This window comes from Carassius gibelio, chromosome B1 (genome assembly GCF_023724105.1).
Source record: "Carassius gibelio isolate Cgi1373 ecotype wild population from Czech Republic chromosome B1, carGib1.2-hapl.c, whole genome shotgun sequence".
NCBI lineage: Eukaryota > Metazoa > Chordata > Actinopteri > Cypriniformes > Cyprinidae > Carassius > Carassius gibelio.
This window is the reverse complement of record NC_068396.1, coordinates 34563788-34579175: the sequence shown is the minus strand read 5'-3', so window position 1 is coordinate 34579175 and position 15388 is coordinate 34563788. Positions and strand designations below refer to the sequence as shown.

The 15388-nt window shown below is 40.0% G+C and overlaps 1 protein-coding gene across 1 annotated transcript; it reads left to right on the top strand.

The window, feature by feature from the left end:
- Nucleotides 1-3094: 3094 nt before the first annotated feature.
- Nucleotides 3095-9358, top strand: LOC127949496 (zinc finger protein 664-like). The gene is made up of 2 exons (XM_052546862.1): nucleotides 3095-3499; nucleotides 7973-9358. Exons 1-2 carry the CDS (start codon nucleotides 3295-3297, stop codon nucleotides 8995-8997), a joined length of 1230 nt encoding a protein of 409 aa, XP_052402822.1. The 5' UTR covers nucleotides 3095-3294; the 3' UTR covers nucleotides 8998-9358.
- Nucleotides 9359-15388: the final 6030 nt, after the last annotated feature.

The window sequence follows — 15388 nt, the reverse complement described above, 5'->3', positions numbered from 1 at the left end:
AAACACTGCGAGCTTCAGTAGGCCTATGTGGTAAATGAAACTGCGTGTCTGCGCCATTAATTTCTATGAGGTGCGGACTGGCAAAAAAAAAAAAAAAACAATTAGGCTGGGAAATCTCACAAAACATTCTGAAACATGGACAACCCTATTTTGTGTATGGACCTGACATTATAAAGATTTAACTCCTTAGGTTGGGGACATTCAACATAATTAAGAGTTGTCTCCTGAACTGCACCTTCACTTCCATTATCCATCCATCCTCTCATGACTTTAATACTGAAGATTTTTATTTGACTTTTACCATGTTTTGTAAGTGCATTTTAGTTTTTTGGCAAATTAATTACCACTTGTATTTATTTTTACTACAAATTTCATGGTTAAACTATGGTTAGTGCCATGCCATAGGCTACATTAATTTTCCTAAGGGTTGTGTTTTTGTCTGCACTAGCTCCCGCTAAACCTATGATAAAATATGATTATTTGTCTGCTAAATTACTACTGTAACATTACAATAGATAATGATATCGTTTATACAGTATTTTGAGTGAGTGTGAGCAATGTGCTGCTTGACTAAGTAAACAAAGTCAAAACTACAATAGCATCTTTACAGATGAAACTGACCTGCACTTGAAACCCTGAACAGAAGTTTCGCTTTTCTGCTCCAGCTGTGCTCTTCCACAGTCCAATTTCGGGGCAAAAAAGTAGTTTGAAGAGGCTGAGTGAAACATTTATTCCAAATGCATGTGTTTGGTACTTACTACCTTATATCTTTACTCTTTCCTTTCATTCTTTTCATGGCTTTGGAAAACTTGTCGAAATGACGTCATATCAGTTTGTTCTTCGATTTGGTTTGAAGTATATTGGGGCCTTGTTTTGTTTTTTGTCGAGGACCATCCCGCTGGACAGTGAGCAGCCAGTGCCCCATTGGTTTGTCTTCTATATTGACAGTGTAAACATCCAATCACAATGCGCAATAGACAGAGCAATTATGTATTTTGTTCTGGCTAAATAAAGATCGCTTCACCCCATCTTCCTTATCGTTTTTTTCCCAAGTTTTCACAGCAGCATTATCAAGAACAGGCTTGTTCTGCGGCGAGGGATGCAGGCCAAAGAGGCAGGCAGGAGGAGAAGAGAGTCATTGAATTGGTGAAGTGCTTTATAGGGACTTCTAAACCTTATGTAATATGTAAACCCTTTTTAATAAAACATAAATTAGTCCCCTGCGATTTTTTGGCCAAGTCTGTGTTCATAGAGGTTTCCATGAGCCAGTGTGAATAAAGCTAAATTAAAATAATAATAAAAATAATAATAAACACAATATTGTTAGACCTGAGTTTTCTTCTTATCCAAAACAATATGTGATACGAGTGTGATGCATAGGCTAGTAAGGCTACATGCAGAGTCCTACACTACCAGTCAAACATTTTTGAACAGTCCAAAGATCAGCATTTTCTGAAGTAAAAAAACTTTTGTAGCATTATACATTATATGTGCTATTTAAAAGCTTGGAATAAGTATATATATATATTAAAACTTATTTAGCAAGGATGCTTTAAATTATATATTCTTACATGTTACAAAACTGTTTCAGATAAATGCCGGTCTTTTGAACTTTCTATTCATCAAAGAATCCTGAAAAAATATATACTCAGCTGTTTTCAATATTATAATAATAAGAAGACATGATTGTTTGATTAGCAGATCAGCATATTTTAAGGATTTCTGAAGGATCGTGTGACTGGAGTAATCATGGTAAAAATTCAGCTCTGAAACTGCAGGAATAAATTCAATTTTAAAATTCAATTCAAAATTCAAGTAGAAGACTTGAAAATGTTTTCATGTATTTTGGATCAAATGAATACAGGATTAGTGATCATAAGATAATTATTTAAAAAACGTAAAAAAGTCTTACTGTTCAAAAAAGTTTGACTTTTGTCGCAGTCCAGCCCTACCTACAACCATCCTTTGTCTGTCAATGCGCTCATTTTCATCAAACTGAAGTAATATCCAGCTCCAGTCCAGCAGGGGGCGGAAGTGCGTCACATGTTGCTGCGTCTCGCGCAGAGCTCACGACGGAAGTAGTGCGGGTTTTCTTTCTGCTGCTGTGTGATTAACGTATTTCAGGTCGGTTATGTGAATTTACTGCATAATGTACTTTAAGAGATTATGACAGTGTGCTTTATTGTATCTCGCTACTGTGTGTCGGACGATGATTTATGTTTTACAGAGAAGCGAGTTCAATATCATGTTTTAATACTTCAAATCCAGCAGCTAAACGTGTCTTAAATGCGATTTAATATTATGCATCATTGTATAAGCAAAAGTCTCGTTTATAAAATTTTTATGATTTCTTGAGCACTTGTTTTTTAATCTTTGTTATGAAAAGTTTTGCACTTTGAAACGTTTTATTGAATGCTTTTTATGTTTAGATTTGGCTGTTTTATCATTATCCCAGACATTAAGTAGAAAACCATAAGTAAGTTATCATAAATATTCTTTTAACTAATAATTAGTAGTAACTTTATTAACTTGCCCTATGAAGGCAGATTTTACTAAATTATATGAATAATATAAAGAAAGGTTGGTGAGATTGGCACATTAGTTGTCACATTTACAATATTAAGTTAATTATGATAAATAATTTTACTTGACTCCAGTAAACACAGTTTTAGCTTTTAGTTGAGTAAAATAATACCATATATATATATATATTTAAAAATATAATAAAATTAAGGTAATCTGAAGAAACATTTTACGTAAATTAGTTTTATCAGTCATTTATGAATGCGTCTTTCAATAATCATGAAGTGTTTGTGTTCAGATGTTGAGCATGAAAGCGCAGGTGGATGTGGTCTGCTGTAAATCAGTAGGAACTGATCTGTCCATGCTGGATATTGAGGATTTCATCACAGAAATCTGTCAGCTGAAGAAAGAGGTGGCTTCACTGGAGGCAAAGCTGAGAGAAAGAGGAGACAAACTGAACAGAGAGGTTTGAACAGATCTTCATTTCATCTGTAGCTGCTAATATGGACTGATAGTTGTGTGAATCAATGTCTCATTGTTAATCATACTCTCACTAGATATATTACTGATTGTGTTTGTCAGGATGTGGAGCAGGTTTGGGTGCGTGAGACTGATGGGACAGAAGCTCAGGATTCAGTCTGGAGCGTCAGAGATCAGAGATCCAGAGACACACAGGACTCAGAGCTCAGCCTCACTTTACTCTGTTATACTGACGCTCAGGATCATGAATCCACTGATCAAACCTCTGACTGTAACGCTGGAGAACAGCAGATGCTGCAGACGCCGCTGAAGATGTGCTCCGTCAAACTGGTGGACTGCAGGAACCTGATCGAGAGCAGAGGAGAAGAAACCACCGCAGAGAAACAACAACAACACACTGATGAGGAAGAGGAGGAGGAGGAGAATAATGGGGAGGATGATGAAGATTGTACTGAGGATAATGGGGATGATGATGATGAAGAATTCATTCCTCCAGGTTTGTTTCTCCTTTTATGACTTTTAGTTTTTTCATGACACTTGAATGTCATCAGAGACTGCAGGATCAGGTTTATATTGATTGATAGTGTAAATGTTCTGAGATATTTGAGAACATGATGGAAAATATTAGTAGTGCTGAAAAATGTACAGGTTCTTTTTTATTTGTTGTTTTATTGTGGGATTAAAAATGTGCTCTTTTAAGAGCTCCAGGTTTTCTGTGCTTGTTTGTAAAGCTGCTGGATATGGCCAAATATCACTCTATAATTGTTTTGCATATGGTTTCTGCAGGGTCTTAAAACTTATTAAAAGTTGATACATCAATTTAGAAAAAAATAAGGCCCTTAATATTGCAACTAAATTTATTAAAAAAATGGCTATCCCTGTACAGCTGTGAACACCGGTTCCTTCAACTTGGCTGAGCTTTCAATGTTGTTATGAGAAAGGATGATGCTGATTGGTTGGTTCTTGTCACATGACCCAGTGCACCTGCAGCATTCTGAAAAGTTGAAATGTCGCACCGCACTTCTACATTTTAAATAACAAACTTGAGCGCACAGAAGAAATGATATGTGACCGGCCCCTTAGTCTGAGCTGAAGCCTGATTTGTTCACGTTTGTGTAGCTGCACAAACCAGTGGTACTTTAGCCAACCAGAAAGGGTGGAGTTGACCCCTATATAAGTGGTTTAGAGCGTCATTCATTACATCATTCTCCTTCAGTGATGAGGACCATCTCTTTACTGACTCTGCAACCAAGAAGTCAAAGAAGGAATAAGCTTAGCCTGCAGCTCACGGATATAAAAGAGTCCGGCAGAGGAAGAGGTGAGAAGCTTTCCCCCGTGGCTATCTGGCTCTTAAAAGAGCAAATATCAAGAACAGATTTCAAATGTTGTGCTGCGAGGCAGAAGGTGAGTGCGTCATCTGTCTGGGCAGCACTCAGACAGAGCCGCTCGCTCACTGAGACGAATGCTTTGGCATTACTGAAGGCATTCGAGTCTGGCCTTGCTTGTGGATCACTTCCTAATAAAGGCATTCCCTCCTCTCCTACTCTCAGGTTCCTCCCCTCCAGTTGGGTTTTAATTACAGAAGAGGAAGTTACTCACTCTAGTTCGCTCATGCTGTGGAAACAATACCTCTAGTGGCTTTTTTGGTCGCTACTGCCTTGTTCCAAAGAAAGATGGTGGGCTCACATCTCTTCTAGACCCCAGACATCTGAATTGCTCACTTATGAGATGGTGGTTCAGATGTTAAATTTGAAATGCATCCTCGTGCAGATTTGCCCCTAGGACTGGTTTCTAAAGGTGAATCTGAAAGATGCTTATTTTCTCATCTACATAGCTTCCATCACAGACCGTTCTTGAGATTCAAATTAGGTGCCTATGGTTATGCAGTTCTTCCATGCGGACTGTCTCTGGCCCTGCGCACTTCTCCGAAGTGCATAGATGCAGCTCTTTCCTCTCTGAGACAGATGGGAATCTGCATATTGAATTACCTTGATGATTGGTTGTTTCTATCCCGATCAGAATAAGAATTGGCAGCTCACAGAGAGCTGTTGCTCAGCCACTTAGAGCACTTCTGTTTGACGATCAAACCACTGAAGAATTATCTGTTACCCAGCCAGCAGGCTGTCTTTCTGGGAACAACTTTGGACTGGCTTATGCAGGAAGGATCCCTGACTATTCAGCAATTAGCGGTATATCTCAAACCAGGAACGATATATCCCTTCAAGGTTTCTAAGAGGTTACTCTGCCTTATGGTGGCCGGTGCATCTGTATTACCTCTAGGCCTGATCCACATGCTGCCTCTTATTTTGGCCTGTGTTTCATCCCATGCCTGGTGACTGGGACAATTTTGCGTCAGGGTAAACCACTGCTGTGTCAGAGCTGTTGCCCCTGGACGACCTCTCGCCTGTTTGAAACAGGGATGCGGTTAGGACTGACCTTCAGAAGGCAGGTGGTTACAACAGATGCCTATAACTGGGTTGGGGTTCCCGGTTGGAGGGCGATCTGGCATTCGGCTCCTGCTCAGCCCCAAAAAGCAACGCCAGTATATCAACTGCATAGAAATGTTGCTGGTTTCCTTAGACCTGAAAACAGTCTTACCAGCCTTAAAGGGGCACCACATCTTAAGCCCCGCAACAGCAAAGATACACTATCGCATTCATTTTGATCAAGAGCTGGCGATCTCTGGCGATTTGACAAAGTTAAGAATCCTACCACTTTATTCAAATGAAGAGCAACTTTTGGAAGCATCAGCCAATAGGAAAGAAGATAGTAGAGCTCATGTGATTTTCTCCTCTCAGCTGTAGATAAATAAATGCAATGGAGGAAGGTAGGTTCTGTTTCTCATTTATTTTGTTTGCATGTATTTAATTTAGATTTAGATTAAATTTAGTATTTTGCCTAAAAAATGTATGTACTTAGCAGCAAGAAACCTTAGAAACACCCAATAGTTACCTCATCGCCAGCCCCTCATGACATGCAGTGACATGACATGCAGTGACAAAAGTCAGTGCTAGGGCGAACAGGGCTTAAGGTCGGTCAGACAGCATGACGGTGGTGGCCTACATCAATCACCAAGGTGGTCTCAGGTCACACACTCTGTACAGGATGGCTAGTCACCTCCTCTTTTGGGCACAGAAAGAACTCCTCTCGTTAAGGGTGGTTCATGTGCCAGGCAGATTGAACCTTTTTGCATGTATGCTGTCCAGAGGCAAGGTAGCCTCTGGCGAATAGGCCATGCATCCTCAAATGGTTCAAAAATCTGGTCAATCTTCGAAGGGCAGAGGTTGACTTCTTCTCCTCAGAAGACAACTCTCACTGCTCATCATAATTTTCAGTACAGTGAGAGGCTCTCGCCCACAACTGGCCGGTGCTCATCTGTACACTTTTTCCCCAGTCGCCCTGATTGCTCAGGTCGTCAGGCGAGAGTATCAAGTGCTCTCTCCTCCTAGTGGCTCCACTCTGGAAGTACCAGGCCTGCTTCCCAAAGCTAGTGCAGCTCTCAGCAGCAGCCCCATGGCCCATTCTACTGAGGAGGGTCCTTCTCTCGTACGCGAAAGGCATGATTTGGCATCCCCGGCCAGAGTTGTGGAGCCATGTATGGTGCCCCAATGGGAGCTTAATCAGCAATGCCCTAAAAGAGTTGCTCTACCACAAAGGACTGCTGGTTCCCTTATCTCAGGAAACGGGGGTTACATCAGTAACCGGAGCGTTTCTGTGCAAATGGTTGGAAGATAAGGAGATGGAAACATGACTAATGGCCATGAGGCATACTGTTAGAAGGCGATCAGATTCAGATTAGAAGTGTTTACTGTAGGTTAGTTAACCACTCAGAACTAATAGGTTTACAGAGTTCTATGTGTTCACAGATCTTCCCATTATAACAGGAAAAATGTTTCTCACATAATCCACATTTTGTTTGTCCACGTATACTGTTTCAGGAATGACAAATGTAAGCCTAAAAAATTAAGTCATTGCTATAATTGACAGTGATGAATATTGTTGCAGTGGACATAAATTAACTACCTAACAAGCCAATGATTAATAAATATTTAATGTAGGGCTGATCCGAATACCAGTCTTTGAGCTTTGAATCTTTGGTAGTTATCAACACCGAATATTCAAAGCAGCGGAGGGAGGTGCTGACCATATTATTCTCTCTAATAAAGGCAGGATTCTCTGTGTGTCAGTCTGTTTGCATTCATATTGTGTTGAGAACCGTTCATCCAGTTGACTTTTCGTTCAATATGGACAAGCGACTGAATGAATAAACTTTTAATAACTACAGAACAGCGCGAGCCAATAGCGGCGTGCCTCATGTGGGCAGGGCTTATATGCTCCGAGAACAGACACTGCACTAGTGATAAAAAAAAAAAAAAAACACGCAGGTCTGTTAAGAACAATACTTTTAATATAGACAAATTATTATTAGGCTTGGCTACTGTATGTTTTTTTTGTATATATGACTGCCGTATTCGCAAGTATTTTCCAAGCAAATTAAGTGCAAGTTTTTGTCATGTGTAAAATTACTGATTAACATGGCGGATAAATGCAGCTAGTTTTTTTTTTACACCAACAATATACTATAGGCAAACTACTTACAGAATTCACAAAGCAAATCCAAATTCATTATCAGCACTGATTTGCGCATCTTCTCAGTTAACAACGGCTCTGTGTAGTAACAGCTTCTTTATGTGAAATCATGCACCTGATGGAATTTACTGCTGAATAGAGAACCGGCTTTACTGAGAAGATGTTAAAATTAATTATTGGCCGATATTTATTGTGCATCCCTACAAATGCGTCAGTCCTTGCCTTGGTAATGCAAGTGTTATATAAGCAGCGATATGGACGATATAGCAGAATCATAATAATTATTAATAAATTGCAAAAAGAATGTAAGAGCATTATGCAGACTAACTTTAATCAAGTATATTTTAAAGTTGTTTAATTAAAGTTTTGTTCCTTTCAGATGTCAATGGTGGCTCATCTTCTGATGGAGATGAAGAAACAGTCTCAACTTCAAAAGAGCAGCTGCAGACCAAGAGTTTCTCCTGCAGCACCTGTGGAAAAACACTGAGTTCAGAGGGTCATTTAGCAAGACACGAGAGAACACACACAGAACAGAAACAGAAAGATTACAACTGTAAGATATGCAACATCAGCTTTCCTACCGTAGAAGAGAGGAAACTTCATTTAAAAGAGCACAGCGGGAAGAAGGAGTTTCACTGCAAACAGTGCGGGAAATTGTTTTTAATTTTTTCTAAACTACTAGTTCACATGAATACACACCGTGAAAAGTCTTTCCACTGCAGCGAATGCGACAAGTATTACAGCACCAAATTAAGTCTTGATGCTCATAAGCGAATCCACACGGGAGAAAGACCATACAAGTGTCCTCACTGCAAGAAGACCTACAACCACATATCACATCTGAGGACACATGTGCGTTTGCACACCAATGAGAGACCGTTTCAGTGCAGTGAATGCGAGAAAGCCTTCACAAACTCAAGCTCTCTAAAGTCACACCAGAAAATCCATTCTGACGAGAAACCGTTTCAGTGCAAACACTGCGACAAAGGATTCCGTCAAAGATCATATCTGAATCTTCACGAGAGGACACACACCGGAGAGAAACCGTATCTGTGCTCCTACTGCGGGAAGAGCTTTTCAAATTCTACTCATTTTAAAGAACATCAGAGAATCCACACTGGAGAAAAACCATTTCAATGCAGTGTTTGTGGCAAGAGTTTCCGAAGGGGTGTTGCTTTACAGATGCACACTATAATTCATAGCGGTGAAAGACCATTTAAATGCTTACAGTGTGAAAAGACGTTTGCTCGATCTGACGTCCTTAAGGTCCATCAGCGAGTTCATACAGGAGAGAAACCTTACTCCTGCCCCATCTGCGGCGAGAGATTTGCTTATTTAGGTAGTTTTCAGACCCACCAGAACAAACACACTAAAGAACAAACTGCTCCTGAATCATCAGAGTGACTTTTCATGTCTTGGTCTGTCAGTAAAGGATTTATTTTGGCAGTTGCTTTCATCATTCATGCCAAGTGATATATGACAGTAACATCATACAAATTATGATTTCAATTTAAAACATGAACCATATATTATACAACAGCTGAACTGGATTTCTGAGCAGTGTTTAGTCCAGGATCACTGAGTGATTTCACTCTTCGTACAGTAGGCTATTCCACACCAGGGAGCCGCGTTATTTGTCATTTTATTTTATTTTTTCATTTACTTTGGAAATATTTTCATTTATGGAGCCAAGAGCATGAACTATTGGTTACAAACTGATCACTCAACATTAACAGTTAATAAAAGAATTAAATAACTCCAACAATTATTATGTACATTACATTTTCTACTCACAGTTGTCCTGATGTGCAGAATATCAGTGTGGATGCCACAGAAGGAGTTCAGGAGTTCACTGGAGAAATTTGCTTTATTAAAGCCCCCAAGAAAGATTAGAACAAAGTCAGGGTAGTGTTGTTCTGTCTTGCAGTTAATGATTAGAGTTTCTAGATATGAATAGCACATCTTATTTAACACTGTTACATCTGTACTCCAACTTTCGTTGATGTGAAAGCATGTCTTGCCGCCTCACGATTTCCCCGTTGATTCTGGGAACAGCTGAAAGCCCAGCAGATGGAGTGCGCTGTCTGGAATGGTGTCGTTTAGCGAAGTTTCCATAAAACACAGGGCAGCAGAGTGTGAGAAATCCTTATTTGTCTGGGACAACAGGAGTTTGTCCGTTTTGTTGGGTAGAGAGCGGAGATTTGCCAGATGGATGCCAGGCGACAGCATTCAAAATCACGAGTGCGCCAGCTCTTTTCCCCCATCTTCACGTCCTGAAGTGTGTGATCAACACAGCTGCTCCACCGTCAATAATGTCCAGCAGAACATCAGAATAGTTGAAAAATATATTGGGAGATGTGTGGTGCTGAATGTCCAGCAATTTGTCCCTGGTGAGAAACTGATTGCAGGAATATAACTAAAGACAGGACAAACGAACAAAAACAGAGCACATCAATCCTGTATCAGCGCCAGCAATGAAAAATATGAACATTAAGCTATTTTTTTTTCTTCATTTTGATGCACAGATAAGAAAATTTTAGGCTGCTACTTATAACCGATAATTCTTTAAATATGAAAGCCGATAACTAATATGTTGGCCGATAAGTCTAAATCCACATTTTAACATTATTTGAGAGCTTGGTTACCAAAAAGATATCTGCATTAAACAGTTCAACATAAATCAAACATAAAGCAGCTTTACAGATAAATAAAATAATGCTTATTTAATGGAAACAAGTAACTGGACAACATTGTGTAAAAAAAAATAATAATAAGGCGATAAGATGGAGTGTGTTAAAAGAAGTCTAGTATGTAAGGACTATTGCCAGAGATATTGTCAAAATCATTAAATATTGTCATTATTAAGAGTTTGGCATTTCCAATTAATGTAGACCTGTAAATGCACACGTGAACTCGAACTAGGTCCACTGTGGATGTGATCTTCCCTTAACAACACGCTAAAATATGGGCGAACAAAGATTCTGTTACATTATTTTACATTAACTAATGATTTCATTATATGATACACTTGCCCTGCAGATGTTGCAGTTCACTGTATTTTCCATTTCGAAGTGTTTCCAATAATATTTCAAGCAATTAAAAACAATCATGGTGAAAAGTGCGCATCTGAAGCGTCTATGCAGGAAATAATGCATTAAATACAGGGTCTAAGATATCAGCCATATTATTTTATCGGTTCCTGACATTAATGTGAAAATTTTTTCCCCGTATACACTTTTTATGTTCTGAATATCTTACTTAAAATATTTTAAAATGGGCTTAATCATAGAACAGCAAAATATCATCTCATAGAAAGGTAAATGCTGTCAGGATGATGGTCACTAGAAGAGTAAACATAGAATGAGACTCCACATAACAATCAAAAAGAACAATTTTGTGTTCAAGCTGACCATAACTACTGTAGACAGGCAAACAATGGTCATTTCCCAGTTTAAAAACCTCTAAATAAGCCTTTAAATGGTCTGAGAGATACAAATCAATGTCCAGACAATAAAAGTGTGGCTTATTTACGGACCCCTGTGCGCATTTCTCAATATAAAGTACTCTGATTTTGGACGTGTATCCTCGGTAGTTCAGACTTTGTGCATTAGACTCGGGAGTGTGATGTCCGCGATGACGCAAATCCGGTAAATCTGCAAACATTAGCTTACTTGATAACTTCAGTCAGCTGACCATGGCTACTGCAATTTTTCTCTCTGTATATTTACAATAAAATGAAGTGGGATATCAAATACCACTGGCTCCTTTTGTTTTCATTTAAACATAATTACAGCTGCAGAAATGTACTTAGTTCAGGGAAATGTGTATATACAGTCATTACAATAAAACTAAATATTATATAAATGTTCCTTTTTTATTTTCATTTTAACATATCGATAAATTGAATAGAGACCAAAGGTAACCTGTTAGATTTACCCAAAACAAATTATATGTTATGTTTAACCACTAAAGAGACATCAGAGCCAGCGGCACACATCAGAAGGTCTATCCCAGGAGAGGCTGCTCTCGGCGGATACATGAGGACTGAGCTCCCGCTGATCGCGTGGAGCTGACCGTCTCTGAGATCGGCGAAACACATTTGTAAATAGGCGATGTCTTTATAAATCAACCACAGATTTGAGTTTTAAACAACTACATTCTGGCCTGAAATACTTAAAAAATTACACTTCATGACACAATAACAGTAATATTTTGAAAATGATCTGAATAAATGGTGGTTGAACCCTACCAATGCTGCGTGAACTCAACCATTCAGCTTGCTTAGCACCCAAGTCCCGCCCCAGAAAGTTCCGGAACTTTGAAAAAGTATTACTTCGCCAGCAGGGACTTTTTGAGGGGCATTTTTTTAACCAAGACTTTATTTAGTTCCTGGTTCCTGCGGTGGAAACACACCGAGTACCAGGCCAAAGTCCCTAGTTCCTGGGTAAAGTTCCTGCGGTGGAAACGCCTGCAATTGACACCCTTCACAAGGAGGGTAAGCCACAAACATTGCAAGAAAAGCTGGCTGTTCACAGAGTGCTGTATCCAAGCATGTTAACAGAAAGTTGAGTGGAAGGAAAAAGTGTGGAAGAAAAAGATTAACTGAGAGAACCGCAGCCTTATGAGGATTGTCAAGCAAAATCAATTCAAGAATTTGAGTGAACTTCACAAGGAATGGACTGTGGCAGGGATCAAAGCATCAAGACTGCTCATGCGCAGGCTGCTTTTATGGTTATGGGTGATTTTAATCACTGCAAATTAAAGACAGTCCTCCCCAAATTCCACTAGCATGTTTCCTACAACACCAGAGGAGACAAAACTTTGGATCATGTTTACACAAACATTAATGGAGCTTACATCGCGACCCCCCTCCCCCACCTTGGACAGTCTGATCACCTTTCTTTGCTTCTCACCCTTAAGTATTCACCCCTCATCAACCGTGTGAAGCTAGCAGTGAGGACCACCAAAGTGTTGCCAACTGCAGCAAGACTCTTTACTTCAGGACAGATTTCAATACACAGACTGTAGTATGTTTGCTTCTCAGGCTGCATGTGGCTCTCACATGGACATTGATATCTATACCTCCTCTATACTGGATTATATAAACACCACCATTGACAGCGTTACAACAGAAAAACATATCACAACATACCTTAATCAGAAGCCATGAATGAACAAAGAGGTGCGACTCCTGAAAGCCCACAACACTGCCACAGATTAGATGATGCTCAGGCCTACAGCAAACCCAGGGCTAACCTGAAAAGGGCCATCAAAAAGGCCAAGTACTACTACAAGCTGAAGGTAGAGGAACTCTATCCAACTCTGACCCCTGACACATGTGGCAGGGCATCCAGATCATCAGTGACTACAAGTTCAGCAACTCTGCTCCAACGGTCATGGACATCTTCCTTAATGAGCTAAATTACTTTTATGCTCGCTTCAACAGCAAGGAGACGGCCTCCAAAATCACACCCTCAACAGACCACCAACCCCTCAAACTCACCTCCACAGATGTCCATACTGCACTGAGCTGGATCAACGCACACCAGGCTGGTGGCCCAGACGGCATTCTTGGACGTGTGCTTAGGGCATGTGCAGAGCAGCTTGCAGGAGTCTTCACAGAAATGTGCAACCTGTCCCTAACCCAAGCAACTGTGCCAGCATGTTTTAAGTCCACGTCCATTGTGCCAGTATCGAAACACTCCTCCCCGATGTGCCTGAATGACTATCGCCCCGTAGCACTCACACCCATCATTATGAAGTGCTTTGAGCGACTGGTCATAGCAAACCTCAAAGACTGCCTTCCACCCACACTGGACCCACACCAATTTGCCTACCGCAGAAATACGAGCACAGAGGATGCAGTATGCACAGTGCTGCACTCTGCACTCACAGACTTGGACAATAACAACACATATGTACGGATGTTGTTTGATGACTTCAGTTTAGCATTTAACACCGTTATTACCTCCAAGCTGACCACAAAACTTGGAGACCTGGACATTAAAACCTACCTGTGCAACTGGATTATGGACTTTCTGCATGTTAGGTCAGGCCACACCTGCTCCACCACCATCACACTTAACACCGGCATCCCACATGGCTGTGTGCTGAGCCCATTCCTCTACTCCCTCTACACCCACGACTACAAGCCTGTGGTCAAGAAGGCTCACCAGCGGTTCTTCATCCTCAAGACACTGAAGAAGAACCAGCTGTTTTCAGCCATCCTGGTGAACTTTTACTGGTGTGCGATTGAGAGCATCCTGTCCAGTTGCATCACAGTCTGGGATGGGAACTGCTCAGCTGCTGACCGCAAGTCACTGAAGAGGGTGGTGTAAACTGCCGAACGTATCACAGGCACACCACTTCCTGCTATTGAGGACATCCAGAGGAAATGTTGTCTATGTCGAGTTTGCATAATTCTCAAGGACTCCTCTCACCCTGACCATAGACTGTTTAACCTCCTGCCTTCTGGGAGGCGCTTAAAGAGCCTCCTGACAAGGACCACAAGATTCAGGAACAAATTTTCCCCACAGCTGCCTCCTTCCTGAACTCTGCCCTTCTAACTTCTAAAGAACACACTTTATGTGTAACACTGTAATTTACACATTTTGCGTCAATACTGAATAAAATTGTGTAGAATAGAATAACCTGTTACACATATGTATGTGTAGTTTAGAGATTAAAACTACTTTGTTTACACACATTATTTAACAAAATATGTGTAGACCGATGTGTTTAACACTTTATGCGTAGATTTTAAAGACGTCCGTTATTTAAATTAGCTAGTGTGATGTAAGGCCCTTTTTTTAACAGAATTCAGTCAGCCCATAGTTTTTAGTCTGTAATGACAGCGACATTCCATTTATTTTTACTTCTGTATTGTTGTAAGTAACATATCCTATTTATATCACAATCGCTTCATTATGTTAATCGACTAATACCTTGAGCTAAAACTGCTCATCAAAACCACCGTTTTACTACGGAGGTGAAGACTCGCGCCATTTCCCGCTTATTGGACTGCCAGCAGGATTCCTGAGGTAAGATGTAACGTAATTGAAATCTTTTTGCTTACATTTATTAACAAAAGCAATGTTTCCTGCACCTGTCTTTTTAATATTGCGGGCACATTTTGTGAAATGTTGTGTCCATAAATTTAGCTGAAGCACATTAGTCATGTAACTTTACGTTACAGTAAATCAATCAGCTTTCTGTTGGTTAGCACGGCGAAAACGCATGGAAAACTTTTTCAAATAGACAATCTTTTCCCACTTTCATTCAAACTTCCCAAGAGTGAAGAGAACTTTACAAATGACTGAATTTAACACGCGGGATTTCACCCAGCATGGTTGGTTAATGTGACCACACTTTTAGACTCTGTATTTTACTCTGTTTTTGTCAATAAATAAATGGTGCTAGCAATGCTATTTATTCATTCTGTCTAAAGTATTTAAAAGTTGCTGAAATAATTGGTAATATGTTATAAGTGCTGAGCAACTGGTGCAGACCAGGTAAGTTAATGTTAACTTTCAATCCAAACGGTTAACGAAAATCTGAAAGGAAATGTCGTTGAGAAAAGTTAATGCGCACACAGAAAATAAATGTTGTTATAAAACGATATGATATTACAAACCCATTTTATGAGTAAGATTTTACACTTTATTTTGCCGTATTCCGTCCTCATACAAGCCACGTCGTGAGCAAAGTATGTGGCGTTTTCAGATGGGTCAGGCACGCACACACAAGCAAATGTCCCGGATGTGATTATTAACACTCAACAGTGTTAATAACATAG

Coding starts and splice junctions, on each gene's coding strand:
- LOC127949496 (XM_052546862.1), top strand. CDS start 3,295: ATGCTGCAGACGCCGCTGAAGATGTGCTCCGTCAAACTGGTGGACTGC. Junction 3,500..7,972: donor TGAAGAATTCATTCCTCCAG/GTTTGTTTCTCC, acceptor TGTTCCTTTCAG/ATGTCAATGGTGGCTCATCT.